The 22,177-nt window shown below is 34.7% G+C and overlaps 1 protein-coding gene across 1 annotated transcript in view; it reads left to right on the top strand.

Annotated features, from left to right (window-relative positions):
* LOC123552735 (transient receptor potential cation channel subfamily A member 1 homolog) overlaps window positions 1–22,177 on the top strand; it is a 61,860-nt gene that overhangs the window by 9,094 nt on the left and 30,589 nt on the right. Inside the window, exon 2 of the mRNA XM_053540655.1 lies at window positions 14,412–14,520. Within this exon, the coding sequence (XP_053396630.1) occupies window positions 14,412–14,520 (109 nt within the window). The remainder of the gene's footprint in view (window positions 1–14,411; window positions 14,521–22,177) is intronic.

The raw sequence follows: 22,177 nt of genomic DNA, 5'->3' as shown, positions 1-22,177 counted from the left end.
GGTATACAAAGTAGAAAAATCGTATGTACTGACTGTAGATACCTTGTAATTATTAATTTTAATCTTATCCAGGATTTCGCGAGAATTTTTAATCGACCAAAATAAATGTTTACCAGAGTTTTCGTATACTTTATCACAGTATCTTTCCACGTGGGCTTTCACAGCAGTTAGACAGGATGTTAATAGTTTTGAAATATTTGTAGTTGTACAAGAGCTTGAATTAGCGATGAAGCGGGCTTTATATGGTTGTTTATGCAAGTTAGGAATCCAGTACATGGTTGGTAGTTTAATGTGTTGACCGTCTATAAGAACTTTTAAATTAGAAACTTCAGTGATGTGATCAGTGACCAAATTATTTTCAACAGAAGGACTCAATGTATAAGTTTTAGTGCTATTTAGTTCGTTTTGTAAAACATTAATTGCTTGAATAAGGTGTTTGTGTTCTATTTTAAGCAAAGTGAGTGACTTAAGGTGCAAGTGACTTAATTTATAGTTGAGTGCAAAATTAAATAAAGTGTTTACTTAACTTGAGTACACACTTAGTACAAACTTAAGCTGAGTGTTGACTTAGTTCATATGAAACTTGGTTGAGTGTTAACTTAAGTACACACTTAGTAAAGTGCAAACTTAAGTTGAGTGTTGATTTAATTTGTTTGAAACTAGGTTGAATGTCTAACTTAGTTGAGTGTCTATCTTAGTTGAGTGTCAACTTAACTTAAGTATACACTTAAGTACTTGAGTTGTCTTAAATATACCATTTTAAATAGATGGTTAGAACAAATCAGTCATTGTGAAGTACGCTACTGATTTTTAGATAGTTTTAATTGAAAATATTTGTATAATTTCTTAATTTGCAAATATTGTGATTTTTTTTCCCTTACACTTCCGTAAGAGGGGGCATGGGCAGTGTTGCATTTTTCATTACTGCTCATGAACAGACTCAATCAAACCGAGTCTGCAATTTTCACTGTTTGCCTTGTTCTCGGTGCTTCCGAGGGATCTACTTTTCAGATTTTATTTACTTCACAACAGCGGGTGTTAAGTGCTGTGTGGCGGCCGTGAAAAGTCGCCCCGACTTCATCTCAGTGTTGTTATATTTTCTGGTCCTTCGGGATCATTGATTTCAACTCATTCAGATTTGAAGATTGAATACTGCATAAGCCGGTGCTAGGGAGCGTGGGCAGTGTTGCATTTTTCATTACTGCTCATGGACAGACTCAATCAAACCGAGTCTGCAATTTTCACCGTTTGCCTTGTTCTCGGTGCTTCCGAGGGATCTTCTTTCCAGATTTTATTTACTCCACAACAGCGGGTTTTAAGTGCTGTGTGGCGGCCGTAAAAAGTCGCCCCGACTTCATCTCAGTGTTGTTGTATTTTCTGGTCCTTCGGGATCCATGATTTCAACTCATTCAGATTTGAAGATTGAATACTGCCTAAGCCGGTGCTAGGGGGCGTGGGCAGTGTTGCATTTTTCATTACTGCTCATGAACAGACTCAATCAAACCGAGTCTGCAATTTTCACTGTTTGCCTTGTTCTCGGTGCTTCCGAGGGATCTACTTTCCAGATTTTATTGAATATATTTATTCGAGTATATCGCAAATTTTAACTGCGACTTGTCATAAATAACGCAACATTTTGGAAACTGTTGGCATATTTTGAAATAAAATTAAGGGAAATAAATCAGGAATCATGACAGAGTCTGAAACATTACATGATCCTGAGGACACAGGAACTGCGACGGAACATGTAGAAGTATCGGAAGATGAAAGAAAATTTTTAAAGGCTTTACATCATATTGGAATTAAACCAGTCTTAGACTCGCCTGAGGACGTTTTAAAACTGGTAAAAGCATTTGATAAAGTAAAGGATGAAGGTGGACCTAGTCACACATTTGGCACAGTGCCTGATACAACACCGAAATCTGGAAATTTCCACTATCCAAAGTTCTCCACATTTTATGGTGATGAAGGCAAGGGTGAAGCTACTTGGTTAACTTTCAAATATGAAGTGGAATCGGTGTTAAAGGATAAAGAACAAATTTTCTTAGGGATACGCAGAGCCCTTAAGGGTAGTGCCAGTGACAAGATTAGAAGATTGGGGCCTGATGCCACTATAGAACAGATCATAGAGAAACTTGATAGTGCTATGGCTAATACAATCTGGAAATTAGATCCCTCGGAAGCATCGAGAACAAGGCAAACAGTGAAAATTGCAGACTCGGTTTGATTGAGTCTGTTCATGCGCAGTAATGGAAAATGCAACACTACCTACGCAGTCGAGTCAAAGGAAAGCGTAATGAGAAAAAAGAAACAGAAAGCAGATGAATCTGTTGAGACATTTGCTTCCAGATTGGAAGAATTGTTTTCTCAGGCAGTCAAACTTAAAGTTTTAAAACGAACTGATACAAGTATAAGTTTTACATGCAGGCCTCAGCAAAGAACTTAAACATATGAGCAGTTACCAGAATGACAAAATTAAAGAGTATGATGAATTTAAAAGAGAATTAAGAAAAATGGAGGCAGATATGAAGGAAATACCTACTGCTAATAAAGACAAAGCAACTTGTAAAGCAGCAGTTAATACGGAGAAAAGAGAATCCACTTAAATGTCTGAATTGAAAGGATTGTTAAAGAGTATCAATGATAAAATCACTACTCTGGAGACACAACATCACGGTTATGAAGGAGGAGCCAGATTTAATTCTAGTGAACCAGGTTAAGAGGGAGGGGCAGAGGTCAAGGTCGAGGCACATAAACACCTCAGAGAGCTACAGCAAGTAGTGCCTTTCTACCGACATGTCATCATTGTGGAAAGAAAGGACACATGCAGAGAGATTGTCGCTCTCTTGGCCAGACACAAGTAATTTGCTATACTTGTAATCAGAGAGGACATATACAGAGAAATTGTCCACAAGTACTTAGCAAGATCACATGTTATATCTGCAATGAAAAAGGACATAAAGCAAAAGATTGCCCAAAAGGATAAGTGCTCCTGTTATGGGGTCAAACAGTAGCACCCAATATTAAGACCCTTAACAATTGATTGGAGAAACAAATGAAGTTAATATACTTGTTAACAATATTGGAACTTCTGCTCTTTTAGATACTGGCAGTTGTGTCAGCATTTTATCAGAATCATTTTACAAACAAAATTTTTCCGAAATAGAGATACAACCTGTTGGTCAGATACTCAATATTGAATGTGCAGATGGACAAGAACTGCCATATCAGGGATACATTGAACTGGAATTACTGATTCAAGATGGGTTACCTAGAGCACAATCCATGAACTGTTTGTTCTTAATCACACCAGACATCAAATAGTCCAGTAAAACACTAGTTATAATTGGTACAAATATTCCCCGAGAGCTACTTAAGGATTGTCAGAAAAACTTTGGAGATCAGTTCTTGCAAAATGCCAAATTGCATACGGGTTGGTATCTTAGTTTCAGGGCTACAGTGATCAGAGAAAAGGAATTAAAAAGGAATAAAAATAGACTGGCTATAATAAAGAGTGCCTCATCTGACAAAATCATTATCAGGCCAAATGAATCAATTGAAGTTTCAGGATACACAGACAAAGAATTAAAATATCCTGGAACTACTGCAATTATACAAGAAACTGAAGAAAGTACACTTCCATCTGACATAGATATCACACCTGCAGTTATTCATTATGATGGTAGAAGAACAGAGGTCAAGGTCAACTTGCCTATGTAACACCCAACACCATAACTATATCACCTAAAGCAGTTTTATTTGAGATACAGCCTGACACTATTGCAGAAGAAGTATATAACAAGATAGAAGCGGACAATAAAAAGGACAAAGTACTTGAAGAGTTGAACATAGATGAGAATAATATACTTGATGATCAACAATCACAAGAATTAAGAGACTTACTAAAGAAACATGGTGATATATTTTCAACAGAGGACACAGACATAGGCCTTTGTAATCTAATCAAACACAGTATTGATTTATTAGATACAACTCCATTCAAGCAGCGACATAGACGCATACCTTCTTCCATGCTACAAGAAGTTCGACAAAACATAGAACAACTATTAGCATGTGGCATCATAAGACCTTCAAAGTCTCAATGGACATCCAATGTAGTCCTAGTAAAGTGGAAAGTTGAGGCTCTGTGTGGATTATCGCATGTTGAATATTCGCTCGACGAAAGATTCATACGCATTACCTAGATTAGAGGAAGTTTTTGACTGCATGCATGGAGCAAAGTACTTCACAACAAGGAGAGGACAGGATTAACTGTGGGATCAATTGGTTTCTTCAAGTACAACCGGGTGCATTTTAGCCTTACAAACTCCTCAGCAACCTACTAAAGGCTTATGGAGGAATGTTTGGGTGATTTGAATTACAGAATCTTTGTCATTTATTTGGATGACCTGATTATATTTTCTGAAACTTTTGAAGAACACTTAGAAAGATTGGATATAATTTTGACCAAACTGAAACAATGTAATTTGAAATTAGTACCGGAACAATGCCACTTCTTCAAAGAAAGAGTCAACTTTTAGGACATGTCGTTGGTGCCGATGGAATTGAGACAGATCCTGCAAAGATTGATAAGATTCAGAAATGGCCAACTCTATCTAATCCTGATGAACTGCGTTCATTCTTAGCTTTTGCGGGGTACTACAGGAAATACAACTTCAGCACTATAACAAAACCTCTGTCCAGCAGTGAAGAAAAGAAGTAAAAAGTCAAAAGTTGATTGGAAATGGACTGAAACAGAACAAAGAATATTTGATAAACTTAAGGAGACACTGTCATCACCTCTTGTTTTGGCTTATCCTCATTTCAGTTTACCATTTGAACTTCATGTAGATGCTAGCACCTGAGGATTGGGAGCTGTCCTTTATCAAACACAAAATGATGAAGAGGGCGATTGTCTATGCAAGTAGGGCTTTGACAAAATCAGAACAAAATTACAGTGCTTTTAAGCTAGTATTTCTGGCATTAAAATGGGCGGTGACTGAGAAGTTTTCAGATTATTTGGCAATATATCATTTCTCAGTTCTTACAGACAATAACCCTCTTACACATATCCTTTCATCTGCAATATGGGATGCTACTGGACAGCGGTGGGCATCAGCTCTGGGAGAGTATTCTTTTGATATTACCTATAGAGCAGGATTGAAAAATGCAGATGCTGATGACCTTAGCAAATATCCTCATCACAGACTAGAAGAGGATGAGATCAGGATTGAAGACAAGATTGTTAAAGCCATATGTTCTGGAAATGATCCACCAGCATATGTTGATACTCTACCATCATTCAACATTAACATCATAGAAGCTACTGGAGATGACACTCAGGAATTGGCTTAAAAGGAGTTAAAAGAAATAAGAAAAATGTAGAGACAGGATCCCTTAATAGACAAGTGGAGAAGAGCAGTGATAGACAACAGAATGTCATTCAAATGTTGGGATAAAGAGGACTTAACTATGAGGAGACAATTCAAAAGCTTGAGGATCAAAAGGGGAATACTATTCAGAATGGTAAAAAAACAAGAAGAAGAAACTGAGCAATTAGTTATACCAAACAGTTACAGAAATGAAGTCTTAAAAGGACTCCATAATGGCATAGGCCATCCTGGAAAAGAGAGAACCATGAGATTGTTAAGGGAAAGGTACTATTGGCCTGGAATGTGGACTTGTGTAGACCAGTGGATAGATAAATGTGACCGTTGCATTAGGAGAAAATCTTCAGAAAACCATAGAGCTCCACTGATAAACATCAATACCACATACCCACTAGAACTTGTCTGTGTTGACTTCTTGACATTGGAACTATCAAAGGGAAACTTTGGAAACATTCTTTTCATCACAGATTACTGTACAAAATATGCTATGGCGGTGCCTGCCAAGAATCAAACAGCAAGAACCACGGCTGAAGATATCTATAACAACTTTATATTACACTACGGCATCCCAACAAGACTTCATTCGGGTCAAGGGGCCAATTTTGAAAGTGACATCATAAAGGAAATCTGCAGATTAATGAATACTAGAAAGAGCCACACAACACCCTACCGCCCAAAAGGAAATTCAGGCCCTGAACATTACTTGATGTGCTAGGGACCTTGGAGAATGAGCAGAAACATGATTGGAAGAAATATATTAATTCCTAAGTGTATGCTTACAATAGCATTCCACATCAGACCAGACGAACATCACCATTTGAATTAATGTTTGGAAGGAAACCAAAATTACCTATAGATCTGACATTTGAAAAGGCCAGAGAAACCAAAAGTACCAACAAGGACACAAATGATTATATCAAAGATCTTAAGAACAGAATGGCAAGGACACAAGAAATAATCAAAACACATATAGAGAAAGCCAAGACAAAACAAAAGCTTCAGTATGACAAAAAGGCCAAGGCAATAATATCAGTAGAGGACAGAGTGTTAGTGAGAAAATTAGCATTTGAGGGAAAACACAAGATAGAAGACAAGTTTGAGAGGGATGTATACATAGTAATAGAACAGCCTAGACTTGATTTTCCTGTATACAAAATAAGATCAGACGAAACCAATAGACAATGGACATTGCACAGGAACCACTTGTTGCTTCTAAGAGGAACAGGAGGAGACAAATATGACATCTATGATGATAAACAGGAAAAAACTGATAAGAAAAGGAGAGTATCAGTTGAAGCAGGAGGTCCAGATAATAAGGAAGATAAAAGTCACGCCAGTTTCAAAAGGAAGAGGACTCTGATAGTGAGGATGAAATTGGTTTTGTACCAGGTACAAACCTACATGGGGACGCCCATGAAATAGAAACAGAGAGTCAAGAGAATAGTAAAACAAATGAGTCTGATACAGGTAATTCAGATCTCTTAACAGTTGGACCAGAAACTACAGATAAAGACATGGCAGAAGAGGTAAGTATTATAGATGATAGTGAAATACACACTATTTATGATATTTCTATCGATATTATAGAAAGACAGACACAGGAACAAGTTAGAGAGGAAACAGATATTGAAGAAGATGATAAAGAGGAAAGTAGACAGAACTGAAGAAGACAGAACTGAAGATAGGAAGGACTCTTCTTCAGAAAGTACAGATGAAACCTCGGTAAAACAGCCAGTGCTCCAGATGATGCAAGACCAGTCCCACAACTAAGACGCAGTGGTAGACCAAGAAAGGCACCAGAAATATTCGGAGACTATGTATATCCAAAAGTTACACGTTAGATGACTGTACGACCATGGGATAACAGATTACAGGCATTAGATTCCTTAATGAAATCTGGTATTTAAATGAAGTTGATAGTGGCATTGCTCATAAAATGATTGAGGCTATTATGGGACATAGTTACTGTTGATCCTTATATTGTGACAGTGTTTTATATTTTATCTATGTTTTTATCCAATGAATGTACATTACAGATATTAATAAGTGATCAGTGCATTATCCAATTAGTGAGGGGGGGGGGGGTTACTGGAAAATTGTATGCTGATCTGATCTAAATGATATTTATTTAATGTAACATTGAATGCTGATCTGATCTGAATGTTAATTTGTAAATGTTGCATGAATGTATGTATGTGATTATTTATACCTATGCTGTTGCTAATGACATGAATAATGTTTTGTATGTGTATTAATATACAGAATCTTGATAATGTATTAATATGTTTATACTACAGTATCACTTAAGCCAAGATATTATAGTGATAATAACTAATGGAAGGGAAGGTATATGTTCATGACACATGTACTTGTGATTGCCATTCTAAGTGACATTTTTGTATTTGAGCAAGTTTGTATTTGAGCATGGATACATTAGAAAATAGAATGTTCAGGTTTGAAGTTTTCTATGCAGTTAGAAGAATAGTATTGGTAGTGTAGTTTACTTTGGTATTTTGTTACTTTATAGCTATGGCTTGGATAGAGTAACTTTCAGTTTTGTAGTTGTAATTGTAACTTTAATGTAATTGTAATTTATTTCTAAACTGACAAGACGAATGACGGGACGTCATTTCACAAAGCAGGGGAGTATGTGACCGGACCGAATTTTGGACGGAATTTAGTCCCACCCGACGTATCTCGGACATTAGAAATTCGGATGGTGTTCTGGGTTTATCATTCGGACAGTTTTGTATAATGGACATTTCTGATTGGTTGATATTGATTAGCTCATCTTTTCGCGAGTTTTCATTGGTGAGTAGGAATTTGTCTCACTTTTAGAGGGAAGTCTGAAGTGAACATATGTTCAGTCCTTTTTCTGCACTTTTAATAGTTTTTTATCTAAGGTGTGCACTATTGACCTACTTACAGTCACTTTCACAGTCAGAGTCAGTAGCAGAGTCAGTAGCAGTGTGTACGAGAGAATAGTGGTGTGTGAGACAGTCAGTACCTTATATTGATTGTCGATTTGATCTGATTGTTCAGTCTGGTGTCTTTTGCTACTTTTATGTAGGGTATAGAAGATATAATACAAGATGTCGAGTAACCCATGACCTTGGCTGATTCTTTAACTCAGTAATTTTCTAATAGTGGGGCTAAAAACGCCAAGGTTACAATAGTGCGGGGTAACTGTTTACAGCTACATACCACACGCCTTAAATGTCCGCTGCTCCGACTATAAAAAAAATAACCCAAAAATGGAAGAGACCCGAAACGGAGCCATGGAGCCATGCATCGCAAAGTAGGCCCACAACAAAAAAAGCTGCGGTAACGGAAAAATATTGTAGACGGGTTGCTAAAAAATAACAATTACATTTTAATTATATGCATATACAGAAAAAGTGGAGAAAGGGGTACTTACTCAAAATGTATTGTGATAAATTGGTATTAACTGCTAATACTGAAAATCTAAAGGTATGGTGTTTAGATGGAAAGGAAGGATGCGTGTATATGAGCAATGGACTTATTGCGGGGTTTTTTTTCACACTAGTCATGAACGTCTTTATTTTCAAATTCTCACGAAATATTCGTCTTGATCCAAACCACGAAATTACATGCCAACGTTACTAGATGTTTACAGTCTTTTCTAAGAATATTGTATTGCGAATACATGATTCTGATAGAGCTTAATTATGATAAACACATAATTAACTTTATTATATACCTATATAAATTATGTAAGAAATCGGCTTGTATTTCACAATTAAATATGAACAGACAGACACAAAATCCATATTGTACCTTTCAAATTCCGTATTGAACCTTCCGTATTGTATTCTGCCGGACTATTTGTATTAATATGTATGACCCGACACATTTCTATAAATAGCGCACATAAAAACTTCACTAAGTTCCATTTAATAGCGATAAACATTGCAATTTCGTTCAAGAACGAAACAAGAATCAAAATGGTAAAGGTATGTAATAGAAGGGTCATTATAACAGTAGCTAGATCTGGGACCTTGTGAGATCCGATTGCAAAATCCACTCGAGCCGAATACTGCATCCCAGATCAAGCTACTGCTATAATAATATATATTATATTTCAGGTAGTTGGTTTCTCTGTGCTCTGTTCATACAATTTGATATTGTTAGTAAACGTGGCAAATAATAGCTTGCACAGCATTATGTACTTACCATCAGACTTTGGATAGTTGTAATCAGTAATCATATCACCTATATTCAATTAATTGCATCTTATATAATGTGTAATAGACAACATTACTAAATCGTGTTATATCATGATTGCTTGTAAATGACATTTTTTTTGTCTTGAAAACTTCAACAAGAGGTTTAGGTTTGAATGTGACCTACATATTTATTCTACTCTTTAAAGTGCAACTATATTGCAGACGGAGTAGATGAGAAACATCAGAAAATAACTTTTATCAGCTAATTTATTAGGGGAAAGAGCATTTAAATTTTGAACAAAGTAAAAACATCTTTACAGAAGATGATTACAAATACATTTGCTTCACTAGAAAATTATAAATTATCAACAGTATATTTGCCGTGAGCCAGTTGAAGCAAACACATAGGACTTTTTTTACCGCAGTATGTCTCGTTCAATAAAACATTATGCTTAAGATATAGAAATGTGTTTGTAAAAATATTTCCATCGTCCTTGCAAAACATTTAACTAATTCAACAATATCTTGACACCAAGTGAAAAGTTAGTACTATAACGTTTCAACAGAGAGACAATATATTTGTTTTATGAATAACATGTAACGAAGCTTTAAATAAGCTTTTAAGGATACATACAACGATTAAAGGCACTACATAACTATCTTTAGTTTTTTCTTAAAATCTTTTACACGTATTAAGAAGAAAAGTAATCCATCAACTAAATTAACAGACATTGTTAAAGTACCGTATTTTCAGTTGTCAGAATACTTTCATAACCTTCTTGCTGCTCTTAAGTATCTTATAATCTAATTTTCGCTTTACAAGTAAAACTAAATTTTTAATAGCATATAGATAGAAAGAAAATGTTGGAAGTAGAAATATGCCGATTAACTTACAGTGTTGCAATATTTTCTTAAATCAGTGTTATGTACCTTACTTATAAAAATAGCAAGTCATTGTCTCAAAACATATGTAAGCAAGAAATACAATTACCACATTCGAATCGTAAAACATTCGATTGAATGTATTACATCGACAAATCTTTTCAACAGTTGTTTTCGGCGCATTTAAGGAATGATCAGACGTATTGTTCATCCTCCCATTTTTGTCATTCCATTCGAGCTTTTGGTATATTATAATTTTGGAGGTATTTTGGCATATATTCATCAAGACATATCTGGCACGACTGATCATTGTTAACAATGCGAATTAAGACATTTTAAACATAATTTATTTACTACATTTACGAATTTATTATGGTAAGAGGAAGCGTTTAATTTTTTTGAAGGATTGTTACTTTTGATAAAGTTCTTCAACAGTAAACTTTCAGTTGTTCTTATAGATATCTAATATATGGACAATTATGGGACAAAAAAGCTTTTGTTATGCTTAAAATAATATGGTATATTTTTATGAAAATTGTTTTTATGATGATTGAACAAACACATTAATGGAAATGTTATAGATCTATTCTTTACCACACTGAGGTAGATAGGTTTATGTAAGTTTAAACTGTAATGTAATCAACGTAATCACAAAGCAATCATTGATATATTTTTAAGTAATGGTAATGTAAACAATTTTATTTTATGCTAACTAATGAAATACTGTATTCTATCAGTTAAATATTTTCATATTTCATCACTCACACTGTGAAAACATGAAATCTATATTTTCACACTGTTAGGGATATAGCTCAACCCCCTCATTATATTGTGTATGAATTTTAAATTATTTGCTTAAAACAGGATGAAAATTGTAGTCGCCCTTTGTTCTTTATAGATTATTTCTCGATTCAAATTATTTTACTCAAAGAGAATTTCATAACGTTATGCAAAAAATAAAATAAAATGGAACTTTATGTTGTATGTGTCTTTATAACTTCACAGCAGGTCTGATGTCATGTCTGTTTACGCGCGTCTGTTTCCCGCACTGAGATTAAAAAATAGTTGCAAAATGCAAATCTCAACGTAAATGAGCATAAAATAAAAAGAAAATGTGTTTGTTTTCGTGAATATGGAATATATCTCATCTCGAAGTGAGAAAATTTTCACATTTTCAAATTTTCTCACTTCGAAGTGAGATATATTCCATATTCACTCAAAACAAACAAATATCCTCTATATATTTATAAACACGAGTAATCAAAATTATATTGATTACTTTACAAAAAGACGATTACATTCCCCTGTAATCATGCCAAGGACCGCCAACTGGAAACAATAGGCTTTAAACATGACATTCAATGAATTCGGGTTAAAGACAAGTTATGATACTTCTGTAAATTTTTTACTTGCATTCACTGTTTTCTCCAGTCTGATAATTATCTTAACAGAATTCTGATAAACAAAGTAAAATAGTAAAAATCCTTGCCGATGTTTCTAACGACAATAAATCATAATCAGTTTATTCAAATAATATTATCAGGTTGTCCTTGTAAAACCAAAACATCGCAACACAATGTGTCATCACAAGTTTATGCTCTTTCTGGCCACACAGACTGAAGACGTAAATGCAAAATCACGCATGTACATTGAACATGACAACACTATCCTCCTTTAGAGTAAATGTTAAACTTGTCATCTGTGCTTTCCTAGATCCTAGTTTTGTTTCACAGTATAAATAGTGTATAAGTCAGTCTGTTTGACGGTTTTGTTTATTATGGTTCATACGTGTCGACCGAGGTTCTATGGTGTTATTCTATTAGTATTATCTGTTTAGTAACTGAAAAACAAAAATAAAATCTGGAAAGTAGATCCCTCGGAAGCACCGAGAACAATGCAAACAGTGAAAATTGCAGACTCGGTTTGATTGAGCCTGTTCATCAGCAGTAGTGGCAAATGCAACACTGCCCACGCCCCCTAGCACCGGCTTAAGCAGTATTCAATCTTCAAATCTAAATGAATTGAAATCAATGATCCCGAAGGACCAGAAAATATAACAACACTGAGATGAAGTCGGGGCGACTTTTTACGGCCGCCACACAGCACTTAACACCCGCTGTTGTGAAGTAAATAAAATCTGGAAAGTAGATCCCTCGGAAGCACCGAGAACAATGCAAAATTGTGAAAATTGCAGACTCCGTTTGATTGAGCCTGTTCATGAGCAAAACATATTTAATAAATGATGCCTGTATATTATCAAGAAATTCAATGTCAGCACTGACCTAGATAACATCATTGCATACTAAGGTTTTAGTGAATAGTATTCAATGATATGGCGGTAAAAATGTATTATCTCTATGGAAATTTGCGAGAGAAATAAACTTGAAAATTTAACTGCCATTCAATAGAAAGGATGCAAAATAGGCAAACACGTTTATCAAACGCCAACTGTTAAGGATAGATCAACATAAATATGTTTATTAGAACTTATTTCCCAATTTACATGTATTGGTCGTGTAATTATTCAATTTTCTTTCATCACCACCTTGCAAACAATACTGCTACAGAAGCTGACAGGTATATATATAAAATGTAGTCTTCGGCTATGGAATCGTTGCGATTTCACTTCTTTATATAAATTCTAAGAGATGACATACCTTGATACTCCTAATGAACAGATAAGCAAACCTGCTAACGTGCTTATAAACATTTTAAAACTTATTTTGTTGCTTTTCTAGCAATTACGAGGATTTTTATAGAACAGGAATGATTATAAAAGTGTTCAACACTTTTCCAAAAACTAATGAAATATTCAGGAAATGTTGAAATGGCCATGAACAAACATGGTCAGTGAAATCATCAAATGTAAAATACCTTCCCAGTTTTATACGATTGATACATACCAATATATCATACGAAATTGCATATTTGGCCGCAAATCCAAGGATGTATTCATAAACAATTACAAAACTTTTCATCCACTAGAAAACTCTAGACTTTTGAAACATCTACATATTATTCATTAAGATCCCCGCGAGCTTAGCTCAATAAGAAGAGCGCAGATCTACAGATCGCGGGATCGTGAGTTCGATCCTCGAGCGGGCCGTATGTTCTTGGTGACGATTTGACAAAATACATTGTATCTGGTATCATTTGTCCTCCACCTCTGATTCAAGTGGGGAAGTTGGCAGTTACTTGTGGAGAACAGGTTTGTATTGGCACAGAATCCAGGAACACTGGTTAGGTTAACTGCCAACCCAAATCAAACAAACGTCAAAACTAGCAGTTTTCTAAACAGAAGTTTGTCCAGTAAAATTTTCCACATTACTAACTTACTTCATTATCAGTATTGTTAATGTTTAACACTAATTAGAAATAAGATTAATTAATCTTTAATTATACTATTTATTTTTACAAATCTATTATCCTTGATAGCAACATTTGTACTGATTGATACTACATTCTATCTTACTATACTAGTTATCACGTGTTAAATGTAATTGAATTGTAAGAAGTTTAAAGACCTGCTTATTTCTTATGTTGTATTATCTATTTTTGTTAATTTCATATGGAAGCTTGTTTTCATTTTGATTGCCCCTTGCAATCAAGAGATTTGAAATAAAAAGAGAATATCACATGAGTGTCTTTTCATATTGAATTTATTAAACGAATTGAATAAAATAATAAAATGAGAGGCTCTGTCGAGCATTTTATCAATTCTTTTAAACGAGTTTAAAAAATTCAATATGGAAAGACACAAATGTAATATTCCTTTTACCATATTCTTTTCTTCTTTACCCATTATAGACCAAGTGAATTGGACCAACGGCACCTATACTTAAAATAACGTCAACGCTTTATTGTCAAATTTATGTAATAGCTTTATTTGCTAAATTATCATATTATAATAAACATAAACCAAAACAAATGAACTATTTCCATTTTTAAACAGAGACAAAGACGAGAGAACACCACTAAGTTATGCAGCAGAAACAGGACTGGTGGAAATCACAAAGATGCTTGATAAACATAAGGCAAGCGATCTGCCTGATGTAACTGAGGTAACATTTAAAGACATCTTTTGTGTTGGTAAATTTGTAGGCGTTTTGTCAGATTTCTTGTGAATTTCTACATAGTCACTTGATCAAGTATTTGAAGGCAATATGAAGGTAAAATATAAATTGATATAATGCCGAAACGCGCCACAGTATTCGAGAAAGAGAAATGTATAACTCGCGATTTCAGCGAGAAATTGTTTCAATGCAGAACGTATATCATATGACAGTGCGACAAATTATAATGTATACCAATGATCATGTTATTTTCCAAACTCTCTGAACATAATAAGACATTGTTTGTTTTCATTTTATTCAGTGCATCAATAAACAAGTGTTCCGTAGTAAGGTACTGCCTAAAATCAAGAATGAATGCATAAATAGTTAAGATTATTCTTACCAAAATCTGACTTAAGTACTCGACCTAATTTAGTTACATAAGAACTCGCTCTTAAAATGTAGCGTTGTGCTGTACCACAGCAACTTCCGATGAAATGGGTCGAATATTCAGAATAACTAAAGGGGCTTTAATTCAGCAATGAGACTTGAAACATGTAATAATTACAGCAATACCTACAAAACGGATTTAAAATGATAGAGATCACTGTCTAAATGACTATAAGAAAGTTTGCACATGCAAAATCACATCATTGGCACATGCATATATTACATTATGTTTTAATTATTTCTTCTATAAATAAGATTTCATGTTGCTGTTGATCTTTCTGCCAAAACATTTTTTGCCAAAATTGACTGAAAAGACTTACCTATTCATTGTTACCTCTTTAATTGTTTTACGTTAGTTTCAGGTTTGATCAGAATACAGTTAATTTTCTAGATTGACCATATCTATTTCAGAAGATCCATGCTTCAATTGCATGTTTATTTGAATTTGATAGAGACTGTAAAATGATCACTTGTAGGCTAAAATCAGGCTAAGCTTGCACAATAGTTGACGCATTTTAGTAGCAGGCAGTAGCCCAGTTAGATGGTCAGCAAATCTAGTCTTGTTTATGTAAATGGATGTGGGTTTATTGGTCTAGATTCAGTTTTTATGTATAAGTCTTAGAATAATGTTCAAGAAGTACAACTGTTCTCTTAAGTCATATTAAAGAGTCTACAAATTAAGCTAGAAGTAAAGTTTTTATAGATTCAGTTCTCTGAACATTATATTACATTTTTGTTTAAGGTTGGTCCATTTCACGTCTTTAAACAGTGTAAGTAATGAAATCTATCACATGATCCTTTCGAAGCATAGAGAGCAAGTAAGAAAAATGATAACAGTTTGATTAAGCTTATTCCCGCTAGGGAATTGAACGTGAAACACCCCTTTCGTCCCTATTCATGATTTCGGAGTGATCTTCCGTAAACGGTTTACAGCCAACTCGTCCCCGGTCAACTCGTCACAATTTTAGTAATTTCGTATCCCTTGACGATTTCAAAAATGGTCATTTCGTCTCCTACTTTTCGGCTCCTCCTTTTTATCCTTAATTTTGTCAAAGTTTCCTAGATTAATATAACTATGATGTTAGAATGTGTTCCGTTAAATATGTTCTACTTAAAAAACTACATTTTGTTTTTTATAAGTACCCGATCGTATGTAAAAGTGTAAAGTGCATGCACGTTTCGTAGCTTAAAGTGTGTATTTACTTATGCGGCCGTGTATCATTTTTTAAAAATATTTCTTGTTTTCATATAATATACGTTAAATATTCCAGGCCGGGAGTTAACGAGGTATTCTTTTACTTAATTGTCCATATGTATTGATAAAAGGAAACACATCTCATGTAATCCGCTGCAAAATATATCAACTGCTTTAAAACTAAATTTTAGAATTTTAAATACATACATACTATACAACATTGTCCTGTCAAAAGCCCTAATGAAGCCCTACATGTTTGCCCTGAGTCCTGGCAGGCATATTTTGGTAAACATCTGAATGCACGTGCTAATTAGTATTAATACACATGCTGGTGTCAAGTAAGAAATCAAGTAAAGTATTAAGAATACCTTTATTGCAAACAATGGGTGATCGCAACAAAATGAAATATAAACGTTTTAGTGTTAGAAATATTTTGATATCTAACCAAGATTTAAATGCTGTATTGGATCATTTACTGATCTACACTTTCAAATGAAGAGAAAAATCAGTCAGATTGAAAAGTGCTCTAAATAGGAATTGACTGTTAGTTGACTTGAAAAGCAGCCAGCGTATCGGCTGCACTAATATCTTGACAGGAGTGGTTCAAGTGTAACGAATGGAGCTGCGATATGACTGTATGTGATCATATCAGCTATTGCGGCAGAGAAGTTTTTTTTTCAGTGTGGTGTTTCGGATATCACTCAAACAGTCTTTATAGTTGTCTAATCATGAGGTAACTATTGACAAGATAACTTGTGTCATCTTTAGTAAGATAATGTAGTAAATTGGGACCGAGATCTGATCCCTGACGTATATTATGCTTCATCAACACAAGTGTCTATTACTCACAATCAACGCATATTGTTTGTTGGAGATAAATTTGATAGTACATGCATATGCTGTGTCTATCACTCCAGTATGTTGTTTAACACTAAGTAACAGTGTTTGGTGATGAGTGGTGTTAAAAAGTACATATAGATCAAGAAGCCAATTACAAAATATTTACCTGGAGGATATCATTCTTTTAGTTTCGTGACACTTTTCGTATGTGAACTGCGCTTCGTGATGTAACTTGTTTGCATTTTGATGCTGCTCTAGACCTGCATCTACTTCCATATCAGGGTTTTTTTTTTAACTGAACAGAAGAAGGAACTCGAGTCTGTATGTTTCCAAGGAGGTATCTTGTCTTCTATTCTTACATCCCTTTAGTATATCTAACTTCATGGCTGTATTATGAAGTTTGTTATCTATGGTTAGAGTTAATACGACAAAATAATTGTTACTAATAGTATTGTATCAAACTCACATATTTTTCGGAGATTTGTGTATGTCTTGTCTACCTCTTTTTTGTTGGAGGAGTCAAATTAACAAGACATTTATTTTACAAGAATATCCTGATGTTCGGTACAAGTTAAGGGTACTGTTCCTAAGTTCATCTGATTATGCGAGTTAATATCGTTTCTTATGTTTCAAATTATATTGGTGAAACAGTTTCTAAACGTTCACTAAAATTATGTAGAGGTCAACACGGAGGGCCGTGCAGCATCTCGGCTGGCTTCTAGCAGATGTTTGGTTATATTGGACTTAAATTGATTTAATTCAAATCACTTGCTTCTCAAACAATGTTGGTTCGAGTCTCACATCGGTCGTAGAATTTTTCGGGTGAGGAAGACATCCAGCTGGCTAACGAAAGCTTGGTGATTCTACACAGATGCCCGCCCGTGAAAATTAATTTTCCTCTACCATTAAAACTGGAAAGACTTATAATTGTGTTGGTGCGACGTTAAACCCAACAAAAAGAAAAGTAATTGATCAGAGTTATCAATCAGGCTTAGAAGCTTACGAATAAAAACGCATTGGTCTATGTTAGATTTGCCTTTTAAATGTGTGACCTCATTAAGATCGTCTGTAAACCAGTCGCAGCTATTTCTGAGTTTGAGATTTAGACTTTTGTGTGGAGCATAATTATCAATCTGTGCGCAGAGATTATTTGTATATGCACTCACTAGCTGATCAGTGTATGTGCCTGGTGGAGATATGATTAATGAATGGGACTTAGAGAGGTCCGGTTTGTAAGAACTAACCCTGACAAAACGTAGATTTCTAAATCTTGCGCATCGGAGCTGGTTTCACAGTGCATGCTGTGGAGTCTTTCGCAAATGACCTTGTGACATATTGCCGGTACGACTCGAATTGTCACTGAGACAGGACCGATTACATTGACACCTGTAACATTGATTATTTTGTCCCTGGTATAAAATCATCTACAGTATGACCACGGAAAATGGTAGGTAAAGTTCATGTATTCAATCTTATTAAAACCATTGTCACGATTAGATGGAACAGCATTCAAGATTAAAAGAAACCTTACGTGTGAGAGCCTAATAAACAATTACGGCTTACGGCTTCATTCACAATGTACGTCGTGTTAAATTTGTAACTGGCTGAGATGTTTGGAGACAAAAGACCGACTTACAGTCGTGTTCGAAACCCGAATCATGCTCACGCAAGTAAGTGACTTACAAAACACACTAAAAAAGAAACTATTGAATAATTTACAACACAATTTGATGCTTCAAATATATCCAAAGTATATTTTAAAAAATAATGAAGGAATTGTACGTATCAATATTATTATCTTCCTTAAACACAAAGCCAAAGGGTGAATCACTCTGCTGCAGCGCCAGAGCTTCACTGAGATTCGTAGAAGCGAGCCTTTGTCTAAATCACCGTGACAGAAGATTTAATCGTAGCACTTTAATAAGAGTTAGGCAATGTAAATCAAGTGACTAGCATTACTCGTACGCAATCCAATGCAATAAAATGTAATAATATGATTAATTGTGCACGAAACCTGATAAACTAGTCTTCTTGAGAAAAATATATCTAAGTTGCATTAACGTTGGACAAATGTACAAACGAGAATGGCAGATTTGTAGGCCAGTTATATATCCCTTCTCATCTGAGCAAAAATAACATTTAAAAAAAATGAGAACCAAAATGAAAATAAATAAATACTAACTTAACAAAGGGATTTTTATTTAGATATTTAGAAATCAATTTGTATCTTAACGAATAAGTAACAAGGTATAACATATTGCATTTATGACAAAGTATCGTCACTATGAGGCAAAAGTACAACTTTAGTATTGTAGCATTGCTTTATAACAAGTTAACGTTATACACTCAGTGACATGTCAATAAAAATGAGAAAATATAAACTATTTAAACAAATACATCTATATTTGTCACCCAAATGTTAATCAACATGACACTTTATGCATATCATTCTTTTTTGCAAAAAAGGTCATACAATGTAACATTGACATATACGTTCTTGTTATCATCTACCGGAAGTACCTGTTGACGTAAAGATGAGGCGAAATTGTCAAAACGATTTGTATATTTAATGTATTTGATATATATAAGTAAGGACAGACTTTCGTTCTATCATTACTAAAACTATAGTTGATTATTATTTATTATTATTATGCCAGATTTATATAGCGCCCTTTTCATGATCAATTTCACGTTCAAAGGCGCTTTACATAGTTCAAATGCAGCCACACAGGGCGCATAAATTCATCCTCTACTAGTACAGACACAGAGCGATCTGACCAGAGGGACAGATTGAGACAAAGTCCCCACGACAGAGAGATCAAAAATCAGATACAGGCTTGTCCGGCTAACTTAGCCTAGCTCGTTGCGAATAGACAGCCTGGTTCTTTAACGTGCCCAGTGTATAGCACTGATACACGCAAGGATTGTCTGGGTTCCTGACCAGTACACCTCTAGTTGGGTGGGAAACACTGAAAAGCGTTTCTGAAATTCCCGATAGTTGATTGCTGTAGATAATTTGATTTGGGTCATTTAGGAACGATTCGGGTTAATCACATTGATGTCTGGATCCCAGCACAACATTATGTTGTATACGATAGCATAATAGAATCAACTATTTGTTAGAGCAAGAACTCGTTGTAAAATACTATGTATGAATTTGACCACTCAGAAATAAATTCTGTAAATAGCACCAATCAAAGTGATGCATTTTAGTACTTGTGGTACATGCATTATTATTTAATGTAAAAACCATAGTTTCTTGTGACCTAGGTGCATAAGGCAAGGAGAAAGACTATCGCTATAACCCGCGAACTCGTCTGTGATTTCTACAATTCAATCCATTGGAGAGCGTATACATTTATTACCTGCCTGTAATTCCTACGCCTAACATCCAGAGATAAACACGGTACATTAGTAAGTTTTTGAGAATCCTTTTGATCAGCCTGAAAATTTGAGCTTAACTTCTTTACAAAACAACAATCGCCATTTTTGATATACTCTCTTTAAAGATTTATGTTGTATGCCTTACAAACCGAACAATCGTCGAGAGAAACAGCGCTAGTGGACGGAATACAACCTGTATATACTGCAAGAGACTGATGTTCAGAACCCAAACCTATCGGGTTAACCACCGGCGCTTTTGTGAATTCGTATCAAAAAAGATTGCCACGATAACAAGAACTTTCAACTGTTTTGAATCTTAAGTTCTAAATGAACTATTTCGGATAGCTGAATGTTCGGTCACAAGTACAGCATTAATTGGTTTTCCGAAATTGATTGTGTGTGTTTAACTGGAATATCTGGACGCAATATGTCAAATTTGATGACCTATGAAACATCTCCGTTTGTGACACTTGATTCTGGGGACGGCAGTCGTGCCTGATTTTTTTGTGTGAGTTCTTAGCATCTAATATTATTTGATGGCAACGCATATTCTAATGTTAAAATTGTTGTTCTTTGCATGCATATTAGAATACTGTTTCACTATTCAAACATTCGTAAAAAATATAAATTTATTACAAATAGATAAAAGCAGACTGAAAGATCAACATGTTCGTTTAAAACGTATGCCATACGGAACAGCTATCATCAGAAATACGCGCGAAAATGTCTTCTGTCATTGTTAAACGTGTAATTTTGTATACTAGGGTGTCGAAATTGTACGATGTTATGGTATTGACACTGTATCCTGTAGTTGATACCGCTAATTTCTTGCCTTTAGAAACATTAATGATACTAATCGGTTACAAAACGCCTTGTTAACAATTGGTGAGAACCGCTTGTACAAAAACACATCGAACTACACTTCAACTTATGTCTCGGATTTCAATCAAAGATTACATGCTGTATCTGAGCATAGGAAAACACCAAAAAAAATATAGAAAACTAGTCAAATTATATATTTTGACGTGAATCACATCATCCGGTAGTTATGACTAAACTCATTTTCGCTAAATGTAACGAATAAATGCATATCGTATTCAGGCAAGTAGTGTATTTAAAGCAAATATTGCATTATATTATTCTCTTTAGCCTCTTTGGCAGTTTAAAAATACCTCATTTGACTGAAAAAGTTCATTCTATTACGTTAATCTTCTGTCAAAATGCTACCTATGCCTTCTGCTGTTTTGGAGTATTTCACGCGATCATCCGATAATTTGATAAGTCGGATTCATGCAATGTGAGTGGAGAGAACCTTTCTTACATGTACGGCTACATCCTTGTAATAAATTAAATCTACATTAAGGCATATTACAAATATGTTATAGTACAAAAGATGAACAAGTGAAGAGAAAGTTTTGTCAGTCTTAATTCGTCAATATCTGTATCATTTCTGGTGTAAACGGAAGAAGAATGTATGCATGTCGCTGATAAGGTTTTGATAAACACATAAGTTTTTGAGTTTTTTTATTGGTCAGTTGATGACGGAATACGGAGGTTAACCGAATATTCGAAAACAATATAAACGGCATTATAACTAAAAATACAAACTTCAAGAAGGCACTATCTATTTTAGATATATATGTAGCTAACTGCAAGTACGCGATCTGAAAACAAAATGTTTTAGATATTTTTCGGAAAAAGCGTTATCTGAGCTGAAAAAGATCCTGGGTAAAATATTTGGGACAAAAGGAGACAACTCCGCTAAAAGCTTTATTGTAGGCTTAGGTGGCTATGTAC

The sequence above is a fragment of the Mercenaria mercenaria genome, chromosome 4, assembly GCF_021730395.1.
Source record: "Mercenaria mercenaria strain notata chromosome 4, MADL_Memer_1, whole genome shotgun sequence".
In the NCBI taxonomy this organism is placed as follows: domain Eukaryota; kingdom Metazoa; phylum Mollusca; class Bivalvia; order Venerida; family Veneridae; genus Mercenaria; species Mercenaria mercenaria.
The sequence above is the reverse complement of the archived record's forward strand: the minus strand, read 5'-3'. Positions and strand labels throughout refer to the sequence as shown.